This window comes from Lucilia cuprina, chromosome 2 (genome assembly GCF_022045245.1).
Source record: "Lucilia cuprina isolate Lc7/37 chromosome 2, ASM2204524v1, whole genome shotgun sequence".
Classification (NCBI taxonomy): domain Eukaryota; kingdom Metazoa; phylum Arthropoda; class Insecta; order Diptera; family Calliphoridae; genus Lucilia; species Lucilia cuprina.
In genome coordinates this window covers 40,817,805-40,839,515 of record NC_060950.1, presented here as the reverse complement: position 1 = coordinate 40,839,515, position 21,711 = coordinate 40,817,805, and the positions used below count along the sequence as shown (strand labels likewise).

General features: G+C 30.7%; 1 protein-coding gene across 1 annotated transcript in view; it reads right to left on the bottom strand.

Annotated features, from left to right (window-relative positions):
* The window catches only part of LOC124420822 (FERM domain-containing protein 3), a 101,895-nt gene that overhangs the window by 55,761 nt on the left and 24,423 nt on the right, over positions 1 to 21,711 (bottom strand). The window contains exon 3 of the mRNA XM_046955064.1: positions 9,826 to 9,868. Coding sequence (XP_046811020.1) covers positions 9,826 to 9,868 — 43 coding nt within the window. The remainder of the gene's footprint in view (positions 1 to 9,825; positions 9,869 to 21,711) is intronic.

Genomic DNA, 21,711 nt, shown 5'->3' with positions numbered 1-21,711 from the left:
ATGTTTTTCGAATGTCGTAAGAAAATTCAGTGTTGTCAATTGTTTCTTTCAGCATATAAATAAAAATTTCAATCGATTTTGGCATAAAAAACGATAAAGTGGTAACACAGAAATTACAAACAAACAGCTGTTACCAAAACAAAATTTTATTAAAAACTGCTTATTTATAAGTTTAAAATGTGGAATAATGCAAATAATAGAATTTTAAATAAAAAGAAATTAATTTGGTTTATTTTGCTCGTTTAATTAGTTTAATATTACTGGTTTTTTTTTTTTTGCTTTTGACATTGTTTGTTTTGATTGTTTTTTTATTGTGAACATAAACTTATGACTTGCTACAAAAACCTGTTCACAATCACTGTTACTACACTTTAGTAGATACAATATACAACTTGATTGTGAATTGAACAAATATATCTGAGAAAATACAACAATTAGAGTTCTAAAATTTTGTCGATGCCACTTTAGTGTCAAAATAATTATTTGGCTTTGAACATCCATACGAATTAAATTGAAAAATATGTATATCTGAGAAAATATAAGAGCTGGAAGGACATTGGCATTCATGTCAACATTTATGGGCGGAGGGGGATTGGCACCTTCCATATGAATTAAATACAATACAATATTATTCACTTTTTCCTTATTAAATTCTGTCTGTTGAAAGCACGACGGAACGGAATAATCAAGGCCCCATCTTTAACGATACTAACTGTTTTAAAAATGCGATTATAGCGATGACATAAATAAGTTTCATATAAACCAAATTCTCTCTACCAAATTATTGGTCATTAAAGGACAATATCCCCACATATAAGGTCACCTCCAAAAAAAATATAATGCTGAAATTCGCCTAAGTCAATATATCTCTAACAATTTTTTAAATATCGGTCTTACGAGCAAAAATATCTCTTATGATCCCATACATTATGTAGAATTTGGCTTTGTCAAAATTTGACTTCAAGAAGCTATTACAGGGTCCAAAATATATTTACTGTCTGTTCCTCTAAATGCGAACGAACATCTCAAATTATATTGAAAACAATAACAATTTTTTAATTTATTTGTTGTTTTTAATATAGAAATAAAAAATACTTGTTCGTTCGCATTTAGAGTAACAGGCCCTTAATATTTTTCTATATTTTAAAAAAGTCGTTGTTTAGTTCAATATTATTCTACATCTAAGGCCGTATTGGATTGTAAGAAAGCTTGAACTGAATACTCTCCCAGAGGTAAGGTTCACATCATATGGGTGCCAACCCACTCGGGAGTATTGGTAACGAAAGTGCGAATGTAACAGCTTTTAAGGGAAGGGAGCTCAAGGCAGTTAACCTGACAAACGCAACAAAAGCTGACGCAACAAAAGATGAACTAAAAATATGGGTGAGAGAATCCTATAAGGCCTCTTGGAATATTGAAACAGTGGGTAGATCCACGAAAATCCTATGGGGTGTCCCTGATGAGAACAAGACGAAAAATCTCCTCAAAATGAGCATGTCGGATGTTAGTATGATAATACGTATTCTGAGTGGACACACAGCATTACGAGCACATTTATGCAAAATTGGACGTGATTTGGAAGTGGTGTTATTCCGGAAATAACATTCCTGACTAACTCTGATTTGAAGATTCTTAGGAATTACGTTCAGGAAACTGTGTTTCTGAACAGTGTGCGCTCAGTGTGGTCTAGGTGTATTTCTTCGGATTTGATGTACATCCATATATCAACCATACCTAACTTAGAAATAATACCAAGTCGATACGATTAATATATCTCGAGATATTTCAATTTATTAAAGAAGTAAACTAAAAGGCATAATATCCTCGTGAGCATAAAGGTCGTTGGGAACAGTATATTAAATAATGAAATAACATATATTGAGTCCAATCAGTTCTTAATATGCTTCTGCTATAAAAAATGTATGCTACACATTTCTTGTAAAAAAAGTATTTTTAAAAGTATTTATTAAAAAGTTCCTTTAGTTTTGGCCAATTCTTATTGAGTATGAATTCCTTTTTGTGTCCTTAAATCATATGTACATATGTATGTATGTTTTAAATCTGGGATTTTTATTATACTCCCCCTATGTAAGTCGTTGTCTACACCAAGTCGACAGTAAAAAAAGCTGTTTTAGTAATTTCCGATAATTTTTTTATTATTTTATGTTTAGGTACGAGTTAATTGAGTCGACATAACTCATTTTCTATCGACAGTAAATTTTAAATTTATATTTTACTAAAAACAATTTTAAATTTGGCCACAAGTGTTTTAACGCAATGGTACCATTGCTAGTTCGCAATTTTCTATTAATTAAACATATTAATACAGTATCAATGATACTAAAGTCACACTTAGAAAATTTTAGAACTCTGTTATACATTCGCAGATATACTATTGAATGTTTTCATATAAATTTTTGGTTCACAAACGTTTATATGTCAAAATTGTCTATACAAAATTTCTAGCTGTTTCAGTATTTGAGACATGCTTTTAATACTAATTTGTGCGGGCGTGGCACCTCGCCGTCTAAAGACTTCAAGAAAACAAGTTCAAAAACAAGTAAGGGTTTTATATTCCGCTGTGTCGAATCTTATATAGCCTTCACCATGATGTGTTAAAAAAACAGTCAGTAGCAAAAAATCCTCTTTAACAGGTTATTATAGAAAATTCAAAAAAGTACCTTTTGAAAATCGAAAAAGTACCAATAAGTTCACTTTTTCGGTACTCACCTAATTCCGACTCTCCATACTTAATTTCATGTTTCTAGGTTCAATATTAGAGAAAATTCAAAAAGTAATTTTTGTGGAACGAAAAAATACTAAAAAGTCTAATCCGGGCTACATACTTAACTTCATGTTTCTAGGTTCATTATTATAGAAAACTCAAATAGTACCAAAAAGGTCCTTTTTATAGGTTCTCAGATAATTCCGACTCTACAACTTAATTCCATGTTTCTAGGTTCAATACTATAGAAAATTAAAAAAGGATACAGAATAATATATTATAGAAATTACAGATGGAATGACAAAGTTATATATACTTACAAACATGACATAATCATTTACAGGTAGTCCAAATTGTATATTATTTTTGTAAAAAAATAAACAATTCAATTGGAAAATTATAAAATTGGAATATAACAACGCAACAAGCGTGGCCTCTGAATCACTAAAATTAGCTTAAGCTTTAAATCAATTATTCACACCTATTCTGCACGTTAAATTCTATGATTCGGGATAAGTTCGGTGCTGTTGCCGAAGACAACAGACAGATACACCACAGGGGAGTGACCGTGGGACTCAGCGTTAGAAATGAGTTGTTGTTGTGTATGTATCATATTGGGGAGCAATCAAAGTTTATATAGCTCGTGTACTTGAGAAAAGTGTTTGTACATGGACTGCCAGAACCATGTACAGAAATTCAGATGATTCGTGTGATTAGCTTTCTCTGTGGTTGAAAAAGTACCACCGTGAAATAAGGCCAACATGGCAGGTGTTCACTTAAAGCACTTTTGCTCTTGCATTCCTTTCCTTTATTCGTATTTAGCCTTTATTCGTATTCGTATTTAGCCGGATAGACGGTTTTAACTTTTAAAAGACAGTCATTTATACACCCACGTACGTTTCGTAAAATATATTGAAGACAATCGTCACTTTACTGTACTATAGGTAAAAAGGTGAGGGGACACATAAAAATGTTATTTTTTTCGTTTTGTTTTAGAATGTAGATTTTTTTCACTTACATATTTCCCACTTTAGTCTAACCAGCTAGTTGTACCCTATTTGAAGGTCATTCGTCACGTATGTACTCTTGCGACTTAACCGTACACAATTTAAGCACGAGAGTGGCAGTCGTCTTTGTCAACCGAGAAACCGGGAAAGGAACACTTGAAAACCTTAAGAATTGAAGGTGAAGCGGAAAAGAAAGAACTCAGCTTTGTCGGAGTGCAAAAGACGAAATACTATTAAGTTATTTAAGACAAATTGTTGTGTAAAATTTAAAATAAGTTATCTAATTTAAATATTTATAATTTGGAAAAGAAAATTATTATATTAGACTACAGACAAAGCTTTGAAATAGTCTTTATAAAGACTAAACTATATGAAAGGCTGCATAGACTATAAATTTGACTAAAGACTGAACCATAGAAACCTAATTCAGCTGTAAAAAAAACTAACTCTAAGCTGGAGTCTTCAAATGTATTAGTAGGATTTTCTTTAAAAATATTAGTTGGTGAGATCGTTCTTAGTTGGCTGGATCGTTTTTAATGACGTCTAAATTCGTTTGAGTGATTTTTGAAACGACGTTGATGACTGTAAATCAGCAGTATGATCAATATTAGGCCAGTTCGAAAACATTTTAGCAGAATGATCTATCTATACACAGAACATACTCATGTCGAATTTGATAAAAATATTATAATGGTGAATTATGTGATATTTAGTAATTTTCGGAAATACGCATTTATGTCAAATTTTATCCCAAAAATTTGGTTATCAATTTGCTTTAAGGTATTTTAAGGAAATGGTCTTTATATGGGAGTTGTGACCAATTGTGGAACAAAAAAAAAAATTTCGTATAATAATTTATGTGCCTAATTTCTTTATTTATTACTGAAATATGTTCGATTTAGTGATTTTCGGAAGTTTACCTTATAGGCAGCTATGACCAATTATGAACCAATCCGTAAAAATTGTTGAAGAATAATTTAATTATACACAAAATATATGCAAGTCGAAGTTTTATCCTTTATAATTTAAGAAAAAAAATGCATTTAAGTGATTTTCGGAAGTGAATCTTATATGGGAGCTATGGCCAATAATGGACCATACGGAAAAATTTTTTTGTAAGATGGTTCATATATTGACAAAACGTTTTTGTGTCGAATTTTTTAAAACAGCTTAAGTTTTCAATAAAATTTGGGAACCTATGACCAATAATGGACCAATCCATTATTGAATGGTTTACACATACACAAAACATATTTGTGTTGAAGTTTATCTCGATAATATAATAATTCAATGAAATATATGCTTTTAAGTGAATTTCGGATCTATGAAGTTTATATCGATAACTTAATAATTCTTAAGTGATTTTTGCAAGTGGACATTATATGGGAGCTATGACCAATAATGTATCAACCCGGAAAAATTTAGTGGAATGATTAATGTGTAAATTAAACATATTCAAGCCGAACTTTATCCTGATTAATTTATAATTCACTGAAATATGTGCGTTTATGTGATTTTCGGAAGTGGACTTTATATGGGAACTATGATTAATAATGAACCGATCCGAAAAAAGTTAGTAGAATGATTAATGTGTGCATAGAACATATTTAAGTCGAATTTTATCCAGATTAATTTATAATTCACTGAAATATGTGCATTTATGTGATTTTCGGAAGTCGACCTTATATGGGAGCTATGACTAATAATGGACCGATACAAATATACCTTGGTAGTATCATTTCTTTTAGTATTCTATTTACATGTACAAAAATTTGTATTTATACTGATATATTTGGGGGACTTATTAAAGATAAACTTATTATGGGAATATGGACCTTTGTATGGGGGCTATGAGAAATTTTGAATCAATTGTCATGATTTTCAACATACTTGATCCAGAAAAAATAACGTGTGACTAAATTTATCGAATTATCTTTTATAGTTTCTGAAAAAATCCCAGCAAAATCTGAATAACTACTTATTTTTGTGCTACTATATTTGGTGCTAACCCGACTTTTCTGGATTTATAACCAGCTTTACTTATTTTCTATGTTTATTAGTCTATTCTATTACCCAATGCTCCATTAAAGGTACATTACATTATCTGATTTTGTATTAATACAAAGTATTATTTGAAAATGTATTGTAATCTGAAAAACTAAAACATTTTGTAGTTTAAAAAGTATTATTAAGCTTCTAGAAAATTTTAAAATCTATTTCTTTACAAAATACACAATTTATTTGTAGTTTTCTTTTGGATTTTAATTTGTAAATTGAGTTTCTTTTATTTTTCACCATAATTTTCTTCAAAATTGCAAATAAACCAAAAAATAGGTTTCATAATAAATGAATGAAAATTCTTCAATACATTTTGACAACAAATTTTATTTTGTATTAAAGACAATGAAACTCTGATATTAATACAAATTATTGTAATGTAAAACCCCCTTTAATAAGTTGTTTTATCATGCTATTTGGAATATTTTTTACACAAAATTACAAATTAATATTTCCACAAAAATCTTCTAATGTCGACTAGGTTTAAAACATTTAACTAATTCCTTACTGGACATACATATAACTACAAATCCTATTCAAAAAAATTAAATAATTTTATTAATAAAGGTTACTATTTACCGAGTAATATGTGAAATAACTACATTATCTACAATATTCATTACCAAAAATTGAAAATATTTTACTGGGATGCTAAAGAATTACAAAAAAAATAAATTTTTACTCATAACTTTTTACGTCATAAACTAATTTTTCTGATAACAATAAAAATTTCAGTGAATTTGGTTGATATCCTTAGCTTAGTTTTACCGTGAGCGTGTTTTACACAGACAGACAGACGGACATAGCTAAATCGACTCAGAATTTACATTTACTGAGTTGGGTCTTTGATGAATATTTCTTGATGTTACACACGGAACAACAAACTTATATGTTTACCCTCTATCACCACTGTTTTCGTTTAAATGTATAAGAGTAACAAATAGGGCATATTTTCTAAAAACAGTTTTTCGCGAAATTCGCAGAATTCAAATCGCAGGTATAGCTTAACTGTAAGAGGCATTGACATAATTTTTCGTTTTATTCCCTAATCTATAGCTTAGAAAAGGTTCACGATATCTTTTAAGGACAAAAACTTATATTCGAGTAAATATAGATTTATTTTATGTAAATAAAATTTTTTCCACATTTCCTAATCAAGTGCTCTGAATTTTTAAGGAATTTTTTAAAAGCTTTTACATTTTTCAAAAAAATTTTGTGTTTCTTTCTGAAAATACCAAATCTATATACATTATGATTATTGAACAATAATATGTAAACTAGCAACATTTATCACATATTATCGAAATGTACGAAGTATGATCCTACCGCGATCAGGTCACGTTTTTGAAGACAAAAACTGTTGTAACTCTGTTTTGATAAAAGTAACAAGAATTATGTATATAATTTAAATTTTGAAGTACAATATTAGCTTTGTTTTGAGTAGTTTGTTTCTGTTATTTACCATTCTAGAGTTATAGCTATATCATATGTTAGCTTTTTGACCAAATATTTCTATTTTTTCCTAACTTTGAGTAACGAGCGGCATGTGTTATCGTCTTTTAAAGGAGTTCAAATTTCTGCTATCTCAATATCTGGAGGGGGAATCACTTTGTGCAGTTAAGACGAACAAGATTCCAACATCGACTTTTTGCGGTCACATTAGTGTTCATAACTGACTTAAACCCTATTTCAAATATCAACCTAATCATTAGGTCCTATAGGGAGCGTTTACTTTATGGCATAGGTTTTGATGGTGGGTATATAAGATTAGTCATAGACGAATATAATGCTCCTATTATGGTTTACAACTCAACCCAGTTGAGTTGAAACTGAAACAACTTAAATTTTAAACAACTCAACATTTTTTTTTTTTTTTTGGTTTTTTTTTGAGTTGTAATTTGGTACAACTGATTTTGATAAGTTGTAATATTTTGCAAGAAAGTTGTAATAAATTTCAACCTTAAATTTTAAGTTGTTATCGATAATAGCAAATAGCAAAATTTCAACTAAAGAAGAGTTGAGTTGTAACCATAATAGGGGCCTAAGACTCTTACTTGTTAAATTATCTATTATATTAAACCTACAAAAATGAAATTATGGATGTAGAGTCGGAATTAGGTGAGAACCCATAAAAGGGAACTTTTTGGAACTTTTTCATTTTTCAAAATGTACCTTTTGAATTTCCTATAATATTGAATCTAGAAACATGAAATTAAACGTGTTGAGCCCGGAGTGACTGACTGTTTTTTAATACATCATGGTGAAGGGTATATAAGATTCGGAACAGCCGAATATAGAACTCTTACTTGTTTGTTTTTCTAATTTCAAATTGAAGATACAGGGTAGCATTTTTAGTAGTAAACAAATTTATTTAAATCAAATTAATTTATAAAAACCAAAAATTTAAAGAATTATACATTTTAAAAAATATAGAATGCATTAAAAAGATTATCATGCTTCTATAATTTAAAATGTAATAATTAAAAAAAAAATTGCAATAAAAACGTTGTATTATCATTTCGACCGATTTTATGCAATTATTTGAGCATTTATGTGTGGTAGAAAGCTTTTATACACTAACACTTCTAAAGTAAATCTTACTAATACATATTTAGAGTTAGGTTTTTTTCACAATTGTAAAGAATAAAATCACTTCCAAGGAGAGTATGAAAATAAACGAAACATTTCGTATCCATTATGTACAAAACTTCTCCAAATTTTTTAACACGAACACGATGAGCAAAACAAATACTTTTTATGTGTAACGAGAAAAGTCAAACAGTGGTCAACAGATCGAATAGAAATGTTCTTTGATTATTTGGAGGAGTGACCAAGTATAGAAGTACGTTTTTAAACAAATTTCCTATGTAATTTCTTTCAATGATTATTGAAAACAATTAAGCACAAATTTAGCTGTTCAAAAGTTAAAATTGCATTGCAATTATCAGAGCAAGAAACCGGTCACAATTACAACAAAATATTTACAAGAGTTTTTTACAATACAAAACATATCGAATACCGTTAATGTAAATATTTGGGTAATAAATTGGTGGAGTTTTGAAAGGGGGATCCTACCATATCAATTAAGTACAAAAATTCGTATATCTGGAAAACTGTTATAGCTAGAATCATCAAAAATCATAATCATACTTTTTCATGAGTCGATTAAGCTATGTCCGTCCGTCCGTGTGGCTGGCTGCCCATGTAAACCTTGTGCACACACGCTTTTTTTGGCCCAAGGACGAAGCCTATTGAAAATGGTTAAAATCGGTCCATTATTTCGACTAGCCCCCATACAACAGTACCCCCCCAAATAGGGCCTTTTGGCTTATAATTAATTTAAATGATCCATTATGTTAACAAAAGTCGACAAAACTTAGTTTTATAGAACTTTAAATGACACTACCGATTTTTGTAATGATCGGGCTTCATTTGACCCTATCCCCCATATCTCCATTTCAGAAATGACTTAAAGGTCAAAGTTCACTTACAAACACTAATAACACTTTTAAATTCTACATAAATAATATTAAAGAAGACTTAACTCCCCCTACCAACATTTTTAAGGATAGGGCCATATTTTGCCCTACTCCCCTTTAAGCCCTCTTAAAAAATCTCTTTTTTTGCCAAAAAAAAGTAAAAATATTCCGAAATAAAGTTAAAAAAACAAACCAAATGCTTTATTTTTTTAAATAATCCCCATTTTTAACATACATAATGACTGGTGTAGGGTATCATATGGTCGGCTACGCCCGACTATACATTTATACTTGTTAGAGAGATAATAGTATATTTGACGTAATTATGGCATAAAAAGCCCAAAACGGTTGTATGGGAGCTAGGTTTCCATAGCTCCTTTCGTCACTGTGCCAAAAAAACATGCACGGACATGCCTTAATATACTCAAAAAATTCTGAATCGATCGGTATACTAAAAGACCAATATGTTTGTGTGTTACAAACATCAGCACAAATGTATAATACCCTCCCAACTATAGTGGTGTAGGGTATAATAACGTATATTCAATAAACTTACCTTTGCATTGTTTTATTACAGATTTTCCTAGGTCCAACCAGTGCTAGAAAATAAAAAATGTAAACAGAAATTGAACATGTATATGCATATCAATATAGGTATATAAGTAAAAACCTAACATATTGGAAATAATAAAATAAGTTTATAAGTTGTTGCAAGTTTATCAGTATAATTGTTTTTTGGCGATGCATCGTGAATATCGGAATGTTATAATTTATAAAAAGATCAATAAACAATATCTTCATTGATAAAAAAGTAAAAATTTATAGAACGTATAACCATACGCCATTTTTTTTGTACTTTTATGCTGTAAATATTGATATCTTTAAACAAATTTTTATTGAAAGTATCCTTACATTAATGACATTCGATACCTGGTTATGTCCACCACCATCAGTGGTGATAGAGGGTATATATAACTTTGTCATTCCGTGTGTAACACCAAAAATATTCATCTGAGACCCAACAAAGTATATATATTCTGGGTCCTTATCTGAGTCGATTTAGCTATGTCCGAAGCAATACAATTTAACCAAATTGACCTAAAGTGTTCTTCATTTTCTTAAGTTGTTTGGTATTGAAAATTAGCAAAATCGGTTTACGTCGGAAAAAGTTATGAATCGAAATTTTAAAACAACATTTTTTACACATTCTGATGTAATTTTCTCTATGCAAGATAATTCTATGAAAATCATCACACAATTTTTTTCTATACAAGAGCTTGATCCCTGCTGAAAATTCCCTGAATCGGTCCAAAATTTCAAATACCTCCCATAAAAATGTACAAATTCCCGGCAAATGGGTTTTTTGTTAATAACTGCCGTGCCAATGTCGATATCTTCACATAATTTTACAAATTAAAACATTTTGTCAAAAGAATTCATTTGAGGGAAAAAATGTTCATATCGGTTCATAATTGGACATAGCTTCCATACAAGGTCCGCTCCATAAAATCACTTAAACGCACAAAATTCATTGCTAAATTATGATATCTACATAAAAGTATTAGTACAAGTAACATAAAGAAATGTTATTATGAATTTTTTCTGATCGGTCCATAATTGGTCCAAGCTCCCATACAAGGTCCCTTCCGAAATTCACTTAAACGTGCATAACTCATTACTTAATTAAGATATCCATATAAAATGTGGTACAGGTATTGCTCATATGCACAGAAATTTTACTGTGCTATATTTTTTTCGATCGGTCCATAACTGGTAATAGCTCCCATACAAGGTCCCCTCTCGAAAGTCACTTAAATACACATACCTCATTACCAAATATTGATATCCACACATTTAGCACAAATATTGCTCTTATATACATTTATACACTATCAAATTGTTTTCCGATCGGTCCATATTTGGTCATAATATGAGAGTTATGACCAAATAGGTCCGCTCCAGAAAATCACTTAAATGCACAATATTCATTACCAAATAATGATATCGATACCGAATTTTACAATTTTGTCTTTTATGTATATTTATTTTATGTATACATAATTGGTCATATCACTTTAACCGTATTTAACTAGTTGCATAATCCATTTGTGTAGAACAAAATTATAAATATGTATTTTGAAAATCAATAAATTTTTCACACACATGCATACATGCAAATTATTAAATATCGCTAAAGCATATCTTAGAGCGTTATAAAAATATAAAAGAAAATGGCGTTTGTAAATCTTAGAATTGTAACAAATTTAAGCTGTTTAAAAATTTCTACAAACATTTGATCAATTAAACATGTATTAAAATAAGAGTAGCTGGTGGAGGGTATTTAAGATTCGGCTCAGTCGAATATAGCACTCTAACTTGTTTTTTCTATATTTTAATATTATAGTGTGATAAACAAAAGCAGTCAGTATTTTAATACAAACATGTAAGAATGTATAGTCGGTCCTGATACCCTACTTTTAAGTTTTATTTTTTGCCGAAATATTTTAACAATTTCTTAGCAAAAATCTATTTTCTAAAAGAGTTGTTCATTATTGTACTATCCTTATAAATATTGCCAAAGTTACTTAATCACAATTTTATCGTGCTAAGTTTTGTTTTTTTGATTTTTAAATAATTTTCTGAAATCACCAGTAACATTTGAATTAAGTACACAAAACAAATTTTGGTAGATTATGGGTTCAAAAAGCCCAAATAATGAACCGATTTTAACCATTTTCAATAAACTTCGTCCTTGGCCAAAAGAAATGTTTGTGTCAAGTTTTATCACATTATCTTAATAATTGCGACATGTACTTAGTTTGACTACAAGGTTTACATGGATAGACAGCGAAAAAGATATAGCTATATCGACAGTTCTGAGCCTATTGGTATATCTTATGGTACGTATAGAGCCAATATTTTAGTGCGTTACATACATCAGCGCAAACATCCGGGTATAAAAATCAAAACGTACTACTTGGAAAACGAAAAAGTAACAGAAAGTCCCCTCTTATAGACTTTCCAATCCGACCGAAAGTGCAATCATTTCTGTATTTTTGCTGCAGAAAAAGAAAACGAAAAATTCTTTTGGAATGAAACCACTTTTAGTTTATAAAGTGAAATTATATGTAATTAAATTTTCAATAATAACAAAATTTAAAAAAAAATATTTTTTTGAAAACTCACTACATAATTCCGAATTTGGAGAAGCTAAAACAAAATCTCCAGGAATAATAATATGGAATTGAAACCATTCCGATTGAAATGTGGGGCAGACCTGTATGTTTCTAGAATCAATATTATTAAAAGTACATTTTGAAGAATAAAGAAGTACCAAAAATATTTATAAATTCGCATTTATTTTATGTTTCTATGTTCAATATTAGGACTGTTCGCGTACTCGATAACTTGTGACAATTGTTACTTGATTCCGTTCGCGTACTTCTAAAAACTTGCAATCGACAAAATGACAGTTCGTTAATAGAAACTTTTTGATTTTACTGGAGGTTTTTTATATATATTTTTACAACATATTAAATTAATTAATCAAAATGTAAACAAGCCAAACAATACAAAAATTAATAACACACAAACAAATATTAAAAAGATATTTGTAATTAGATTTACTTTAATTTCATTTATTATGAATTGTTTAATAGAGCTTGTTTGTGAAAGATCCGAACAAGTATTGTTAATTTAGAGGTATTAAAACAATTTAGTTCGCCTGTCTTTAAATGATGTTTTGTAAATTTTTATTTGAATAATATATTTGTATAGTGAAGTTTTTAAACAATAATATATTTTTAATGGCGTTGCATGTTTTGTTAACTTTAAATATAAAAAAAATCATATTTTCAATTGATTATTTTTAAACGATTTGTTAGTGATTGAGATATCAGCTTAAGGGCATTACTAATTTTTTTTATAACAACTAGATATAATAATTTTTAACTCAAGAATAATATTTTTCAATATTTGCTACTTAATTTCCCCTATTTTTATACCCTTCACCTTTGTGAGAAGGGTATATATAAGTTTGTCATTCCGTTTGTAATTTCTATAATATAATTTTCAGACCCTATAAAGTATATATATATTCTGGATCCTTATAGATAGCGGAGTCGATTAAGCCATGTCAATCGGTAAATAACGGAGATATGAGCGAAAATCCGAGACAACCTCTGAAAATTTCATCAAAAAATGTCAACAACAACACTGTATATATGTATTTGTATGTTTGGAATCCAAAAAATACACAGCAAAAAAATATGATTTGCATTTTTTTGTTAAAATAAAATAATTTTCCCTTTTGTTTCGCAAATATATTTTTTAATGAATAGAAAAAAGTATTTAAAACGTTTTCAATTATATGAGAGTAGATTATGAGTTATTGTACAATAATTTTTATGCGAATAATGTAAGTTTGAAATTTAATACTAATACAAATTTTTTTCAAGTGCTTTTTAAAACAATTTTTTACTATAAACAAAAACAAAATCTACGTCTCGTCAATGTTTACCAGCAATGAATATGAAAGTGTTGTTGTTTTATTCTTGCTTGTATACTGTTAAGAACAACAGCAACGTATTGCAAGTGTTAAGCGCATATAAGTTTATAGAAAACACACTGTCTATAGCTATAGAGTGCCAAGCGCATAGGGCTTGGGCACCCTTGGTTTGGATGCTCTTGGCGTCATTGCGTTGTTATTTTGTTTTTGTTTTCTGTGTTTTTCGTTATTTATGTTTAGATGTCTGTTGGTTTAGATGCCTTGTGTATTTTGTGTTTTATTTCGTTTAGCGTTGTTGTTGTTCTTTTTGTTTAGCTTTTGATGTAATAATAATGTAGTCGGGGAAAACTTTAAAATTTATAAAAGATGTTTAAAATACACTATGGTGAAGGGTATATAAGATTCGGCACAGCCGAATATAGCACTCTTACTTTTTTCAATATGGAAAGTTTTGTTTTTTTTTCTCAAAAGAAAGCAAACACAATTTTCTTTAAGGGCTTAGTTGATTTAAAATATTTGTTTATATAATCAAATTTCATCCAAATTGTGATATAAATTTTGGATCGATTGATATATTTTAAGGATAATTCAAATAATTATATTTTATGGTTTCTGCAAAAACTATTTAAGAATTAGGAAATAACATAATTTTTTTTGATTTTTGTTTCGGCGTCAAATCCGACAGGGTTCAAACCAAATAAACAAACCAAAAAAAAATAAAAAAAGACAAAGATTTATATTTTAAAATTCAAAATTAGAGAATAAATCTCAACTTTATTAATTTACCTTAGTAAATCAAAAAAAGAGCTCTTTGCAGAAATGCAAATGTCGGCTTCCAAAAAACGAATGAACAAAAAACTTAAACTAATTTTCTATTGGTGGCAAACAATGTTTAAATTCCGTTAGCGGTTTACTCGTTAGTTTTATCATAGTTTTCCATCAAAGATGTAAACTAAAGGTAGTGTATTACAATGTAATACACTTAAAGAAAAATATCCGCTCATTAAATAGTTCGTACTTAAACAATTTTCATTACCAAATTGTTTGGTAAAATAGTGAATATTTTTGGTGAATTTAGTTGATTTATTGTGATTTTCACTAAGATTAGTACAATTGGACAGTAGGCCAAACACAACTATTCCGCTCTATCGGCCCAGAACTGACGGAGTTATACGGGGCCATTTGGACATTTATCATTAAAAGTAGTATATACCCATTGATGTAGCGTATAAAAATAGCACGTGTTTGAACATTTTCAAAATTAACTAAAAAACTATGTATTAATGCCAAAAAACCTACTTCATTCTTTTGGCCTTAATATAAGTGATGAGCAAAGTTTTCCCTCTTTGCTCTAATCCATATAAAGGGGCTATCTCTTTCCCTCATAACGCCCAAAACCAACTGTCAACTTGGCCAAGGTGTCTAAAATGTAGCTTCCGTTCTAATCTAAGATTTTTGCTCTTCTTGTTCTTTCCAACATCCAAAGCCTAAGGTAATATTACTCATCAATAAACACCTTTTTTCCAAAATCCTAATTTCTTGCCTTTTGTTTTATTTCTAAATTTCATTGCATTGTCAATTGGGGTTTTGTTCCTGAGATAAACATAATACATTTATTTATTTTGTTTATCTAACATTGGCTCTGAGAAAGTTAATTATACTCCATCCAGATTCCATAAAAGCTTATGAACAAACATTTGGTCCAGTTCGAACCGGGTGGAAAAAATTAACAACAACTCTCTGAGATTTCAACATTGGATTACCTTGTGCTAAATCTACATTCATTCCTTTCGTCTCTCTACATATTGGAAAAGGTATGTTTTATTTTTTGCTTTCGGTAGTGATTTAGTCATAAAAGTGCATTGGATAACGTTCATAAAAGTCATCTTAGTTTTTTTTGCCTTGTGGTTTGTTTCAACGGCCTCGTGTAGTTACAAAAATAAATATTTAGAAAATTGAGAAAATATTTGTATGAAAATCAAAGTGGAAATATCTGTATGAAAATCAAAGTAAAGAAGAAAGTTTCAAGTAACATAATAATTATAACATCATCCAAACGAAGCAAATATCTAAAAATTTACTGGAAGGAGGTCCGAGAATAAGCATCATATTTGTGTCGATATGGAGGTTTTCATCCAAGATTTACATAAAGTAAGTTTACAAAGTTTTGCAAACGTTTCTGTATTGAAAGGTGCGGATTTAATATTTCTTTGGATTGACGTGCGATATATACCGGTGTAGGGTATAATATTCTTTTTTTTTTTTTGTCATTATACATCTCTCCGTTTTTCAGGTTCTCTTGTATGATATGTATGTATGTATGTGCAATTATTCTGCCCATTTTCAGCTTTAATTACTCTGGAGTGTTATCGTGTCATTATACTCCATTTATCCCTTCTTAAAATTTGTCCGTACTCTTGAGTTCTTTTTTTATATACTTTTCCCACCACCAATTTGTTAATACATATTCTCTCTTAATCTTATCCTCAAATCAATAATCCTAACATTCTCTTTCCCATTAATTCCGATCATCTCTTAAATGTTAAAGTAAAGCTTTTACTTAATTCGAATCTCCTAACTATTTTACTTACAAAACTCCTCTCATAACCTTGTATGTATATGACGCTGTGCACTCCCTTGTATTTTCCAATGATTTTGTATCAAGTGCTACCAACGTGCATTTATTTATGAACCAAGTTAAATTGCTAAATTCATAAAAAATTAAAATTTGTTATATTTAATAAAATATCGTCTTATTTTGGCGTTCGAGCGATTTCCTTATTTCTTTTAACTCGATTTTATACATGTTGGTTTATTCCAAAGTACAAGGGAAAATTCATATAAGGAAAAGGGAGAGAAATTCTTACAAAATTGATTGGTAAATATTGTTAAAATATCCTTATAGTTATTAAAAAGTTGTCACGAGATGAAAGAAGAAACCCTTATAAAATTGCTAAAATATTAATTCATTCACTAACCTATTAGTAAGCAACTGGTTAAAAATAATTAACGAATGGATATATTGATTTATTTCTGATCTCAGTAGGAAATTTCCTTTTTAATATACCCCAAAAGAGAGTAAAATAAATTTCTGGAAAAATAGAAAAAGAAAATATTGCAAAGTAGTAATTATTTTACACTATATTTATTGCTTTTAATACATTTCTAAAATTAAATAATTCTTCGAGAAAAGAAAGAATAGGACAACATTCTTGCACACATAGCATTCAAACCTAACTCATAGTGTTTCTTAGTCACTCGGCAACACTTGTATTATTTTGTTTTCTCATTTCCATATTTTTGGAAAGTAATAAATAAAACCTGTAAAGAACTTAAAGTATGCCGTTTCACTACTTATATTTCTAAAAAATTTAAGGTTTAGAATTTCTTTATTTATTTTGGTATTTTCTTTTAAGTTTGTTTTTCTTATTTACTACTTTAATACTCAATATAAAAGTTCTTCATCCCACACGAAAATATTATAGCTGTTCAATAACAAAACAGCAAAAACCTTTTGTAAGCTATTACAAATTCAAATTTCAAGTATTTCTTCTGAAAATTTGTATTAATTAGTGACAACTTTTCGTTATTGAACAGATATATAATTTCATTAATTTTTTTGTCTTTCATTCCTATATTTTATTTACATTGAACAGCTAAGAGAAAATTAATATATAGTCTTATATTGCCAGGGATTTAAATATAGTAATTCATTTTTCAAATTTGTCTGTGTTTACAGTTGCTTCAATAATTATATATTGCTTCAATAATTAAAATCTCAAGTTCTATAGAGATTGACGTTAAATTTGTTTTAAACTATTATTGTTGTTTTTTTTATCCCATTGATTTCCAGTTTCTTTATCTTTGATACCTTTGAATTCAATAATTTTGTTGTGTTTTTTACAAAATATACTGCTGATTTAATACGGATTTCATTTCATTTCAATTAGTATTAACTGATACGGTAGTAGAGTTTGAAGCTGACCTTAATGCCAACCAATATCCTGTGGATTCGATTCACACCCTTGAAGTTTATCGATATGAACTAAAGTCCAACTGGTGTCAAATTAAAAGCCTATGACAACTTTTTAGCCGAAGCGGAAAAGGAGGCTGGCGATGTCGAGGCGCCAATTGACATAGAATCGGTTAAGTCGAAATAAGCCCGATATTTCGGCTCCTCCCGGTTCTTCGAATGATTTTGTCCAAAACTTCATCCCTTCCGAGTCACGCAGTCTCCATCTACCTCCTATTGAAATAGAGACATTCAATGGTGATTATTCTTCGTGGCCAACTTTCCGGGATACGTTTTCTGCCGACGTTTCCAAGACTCTAGCAAGTAACGTGGAAAAATTGTTTCTCTTAACACAGAAAACAAAAGGCGAAGCTCGAGAAATTGTCCAAAAGAGTCCACTTACTCACCAGGGTTTCGACATTGCCTGGAGAAATCTTTGTTCTCTCTTGTGAAAATCGCAGAGTTATGGTAAATGGTCAATTGAAAATCTTTTTTAACCTCCAGTCTTTGAATTCAGAATCAGGTAAAGCAATAAAGAACTTACAAAGAGAAATAAACTCTTGTATAACAGTATTATCGCTTTACCAGATTGATGTCAGCAGTTGGGATCCAATCTTCGTGTTTATTTGCACTAGTAAACTACCTGAGAATACTTTGACATTATAGGAATAGGAGTTAAAGGACAAGACTTCTATTCCTCAATGGTCCGAATTAGATAAATTTCTTACAAATCGCTACAGAACCTTAGAGTCAGTGTCTGAAATTCGAAGTTCAAATGCTTCCAAAAATAGAGATGTGAAATCAAAACCTAATTCCAATTCGAACTCTAACAAACGAGTCCACTCCTTTCAAGTCAAAGTTACAATTCCCAAATCTGTCCAAAAGAGATCATGCGATTAGCAAATGTCCCAAATTCTTGAAAATGGATCATCAACGAAGACTGGAAGGAATTGTACGAGCAAACACACATGCTTTAAGTGCAAAAAGAAGCACAATATTCTTTTACATAGATAAATCGAAAAACAAACTCCGTCTCCTCAAGTACCAAGTCCAATTATTAGTTCAAATCAGTCACAGTCAATACAGTCCACAGATAGTTCTAGTTCCAGTAGAGAGAGCACAATCTTGTTTCGCTACTAATTCAACGGGTGTTTTGTTGGGTACAGCGTGGGTAAACATTTGCCATCTCGGGACCAAATACCAAGCGCGCCCATTGATTGATTCTGCGTCTGAAGGTACCTTTATTTCAGAACGTTTATTCAACCTTCTCAAGCTCCCATCTCAATCTACCAGCGGTCAAGTTTCAGGCTTAAATCAATATATTTCAGCAACTGTTCAACATCAGTGTTCTTTTGTACTGGGTTCAAACTTAGATGACAGTGTTTCTCTTCCCGTTACGGCACTTATAGTTCCACAACTTTCTAGCAATCTTCCTTCTCAATCAGTTCCGAAATCAAAATTGTCGAACCTTCCTAACATTCCATTAGCTGATCCTAAATTCTATGCCACTTCAAAGATAGATGTTCTTATTGGCGGTGATATTTTCTTCCCCTCTGTTGTTCGTTCAGGGGTAAAGCAAAATGTTTGCGAATCCCTCTTAGCGCAAGAAACCATCTTTGGATGGATTCTTACTGGTCCAATTTCTCAAAATAGTAGTCCAATTCGAAAAAATAGTTTCGAATTTCTGTGAAATTTCTTTAGATCGTGAAATTTCACGTTTTTGGGAGGTGGAGAATCTTCCAAGGAAGAAAATTCTGTCGCCATCCGATCAAGCTTGCGAAGATTATATACCCGTACAACAAAAAGAGATTCCAAAGGTCGATATATAGTTTCACTTCCTTTCAAGGAAGAGTTTCCAGAAATATTGTCCTTAGGCAACTCCAGGTCTAGCGCAATGGCGCAATTCTTTCGAAACGAAGCTAGACTGATTCGTACTCCAGATTTCAAAGTTGAATATGATAAAGTAGTTTTGGAGTATGAAACCCTAGATCACATGCTCAAAGTCGCTTCTCCTAACCTATCCGAAGGTACAAGAGTTTATTATTTACCACATCACGCTTTTATAAAACTAGATAGCGTTTCTATCAAGGTTCGTGTGGTTTTTAATGCCTCGGCTTCTTCGTCAAATGGACAAAGTTTAAACTCTTTACTCCATATTGGTCCAATTTTACACAATGATCTTAGTCTTTTGATTATAAAATGGAGATTTCATCGATTTGTGTTCAATGCTGACATACAGAAGATGTATAGACAGATTCTGGTCGATGAAAATCATACTCCATATCAACAAATATTGTTCCGAAGTAATCCGAATAGTCCAATTTGTGATTACGAACTTAAAACTGTCACTTTTGGTGTTAATTGCGCACCTTATCTTGCTATTCGACACTATTACAATTTGCTGATGATGTTCAATCAATTTATCCCATTGCTAGTAGTATTCTTCGGAATTCCATGATGTCTTAGCTGGATTTCATACGCAACAGGAATCCATTAAAGCGAGAAATGAACTCAAACAAGCTTTAGATTCCGCTGGCTTTTCATTGAAAGTGGACGTCAAATTCCAAAGAAATCCTAGTTGATCTTCCACCAGACCATCTACTCCATGAAAAATTCCTTAAACTATAAGACAACATTCAGCAAAAACGCTTGGTATTCGATGGAATGCGTGTTATGATGACTTTTATTTCGCGGCTGAGCCATTTCCCGAAACCGATAATTATACTAAAAGACAAGTTTTATCCAATATTGCGAAATTATTTGATCCCGCTGGTTGGCTAGCACCTTGCATTATCCTTGCAAAGATCCTTATGCAGAAAATATGGATCGATGGTACTGGTTGGGATGAAAATTTTTCTCCTGATGCTCTTAATCAATGGAATACCTCTCAGTCCAATTATTCCGTTATCAATACCATGCGTATTCCACGATGGATTAACTATCATCCAGATGCTAAAATCAAATTCAGTGGATTCTGCGATGCTTCCGAAAAAGCATACACGTCGGCACTTTATATCCGAATAGTAGATTCCAATTTCAATCATCTTATTTCCTCTAAAACTAAAGTGGCTCCAATCGAAACGATGTCCATTCCGCGATTAGAACTTTGTGGTACAGTTCTCTTAGCGGAGATGATAGACAATCTACTTCCCCGGTTGGATCTCAATCAATATTCCATTTTCTGTTGGACTGATTCCACCATTGTACTGGCTTGGCTGGCAAAACCATTTTGTTGTTGGCAAACGTTCGTCGCGTACAGAGTAACGAAGATTACTCAAGTCGTTTCTTGTTCGAATTGGAGACACGTAAACCGAGACTTATATCCACAACATTTAATCCAAAATGAGTTATGGTGGTTTGGGCCTCATTGGCTTAAGGAAACAGAAGCTAATTGGCCAAACCCCTGAACGTCTAATATTCCCAGCACGAACTTAGAAGCCAAAGCAATAAACTTTTCTAATTTCGAAGATATTCTCGAACGATTTTCCTCTATCAGTAGAGCAATGCGTGTTATGGCGTATATTTATCGGTTTTTCTATAGAACTCATCGTCGATATCTTTCTAATTTCTATAAAACTTCACTTTTACTCTCTAAATCCGAAATAAGTTTTGTTAAAACTTATCTTATTTTCGTGTGCCAAAAAGCGTTCTATCCGAATGAATACAAAGCCCTTTCTAGTAGGCAAAGCATCTCGAAAACAAGTCCGATCTTGAACTTGAATCCGTTTCTCAATGCAGAAGGAATAATCCGTTCGTGCGGTCGATTAGAATCTTCACCAGGACTTTCCTACGACGAAAAACGTCCAATTATCCTACCCTACAATTCTAGCTATTCAAGACTTTTAGTCAAATTTTTCCACGACATCAGTCTTCACGGCGGAAACCAATTAGTCTTGCGAAATTCATGTAGAATTTCCAAGGGA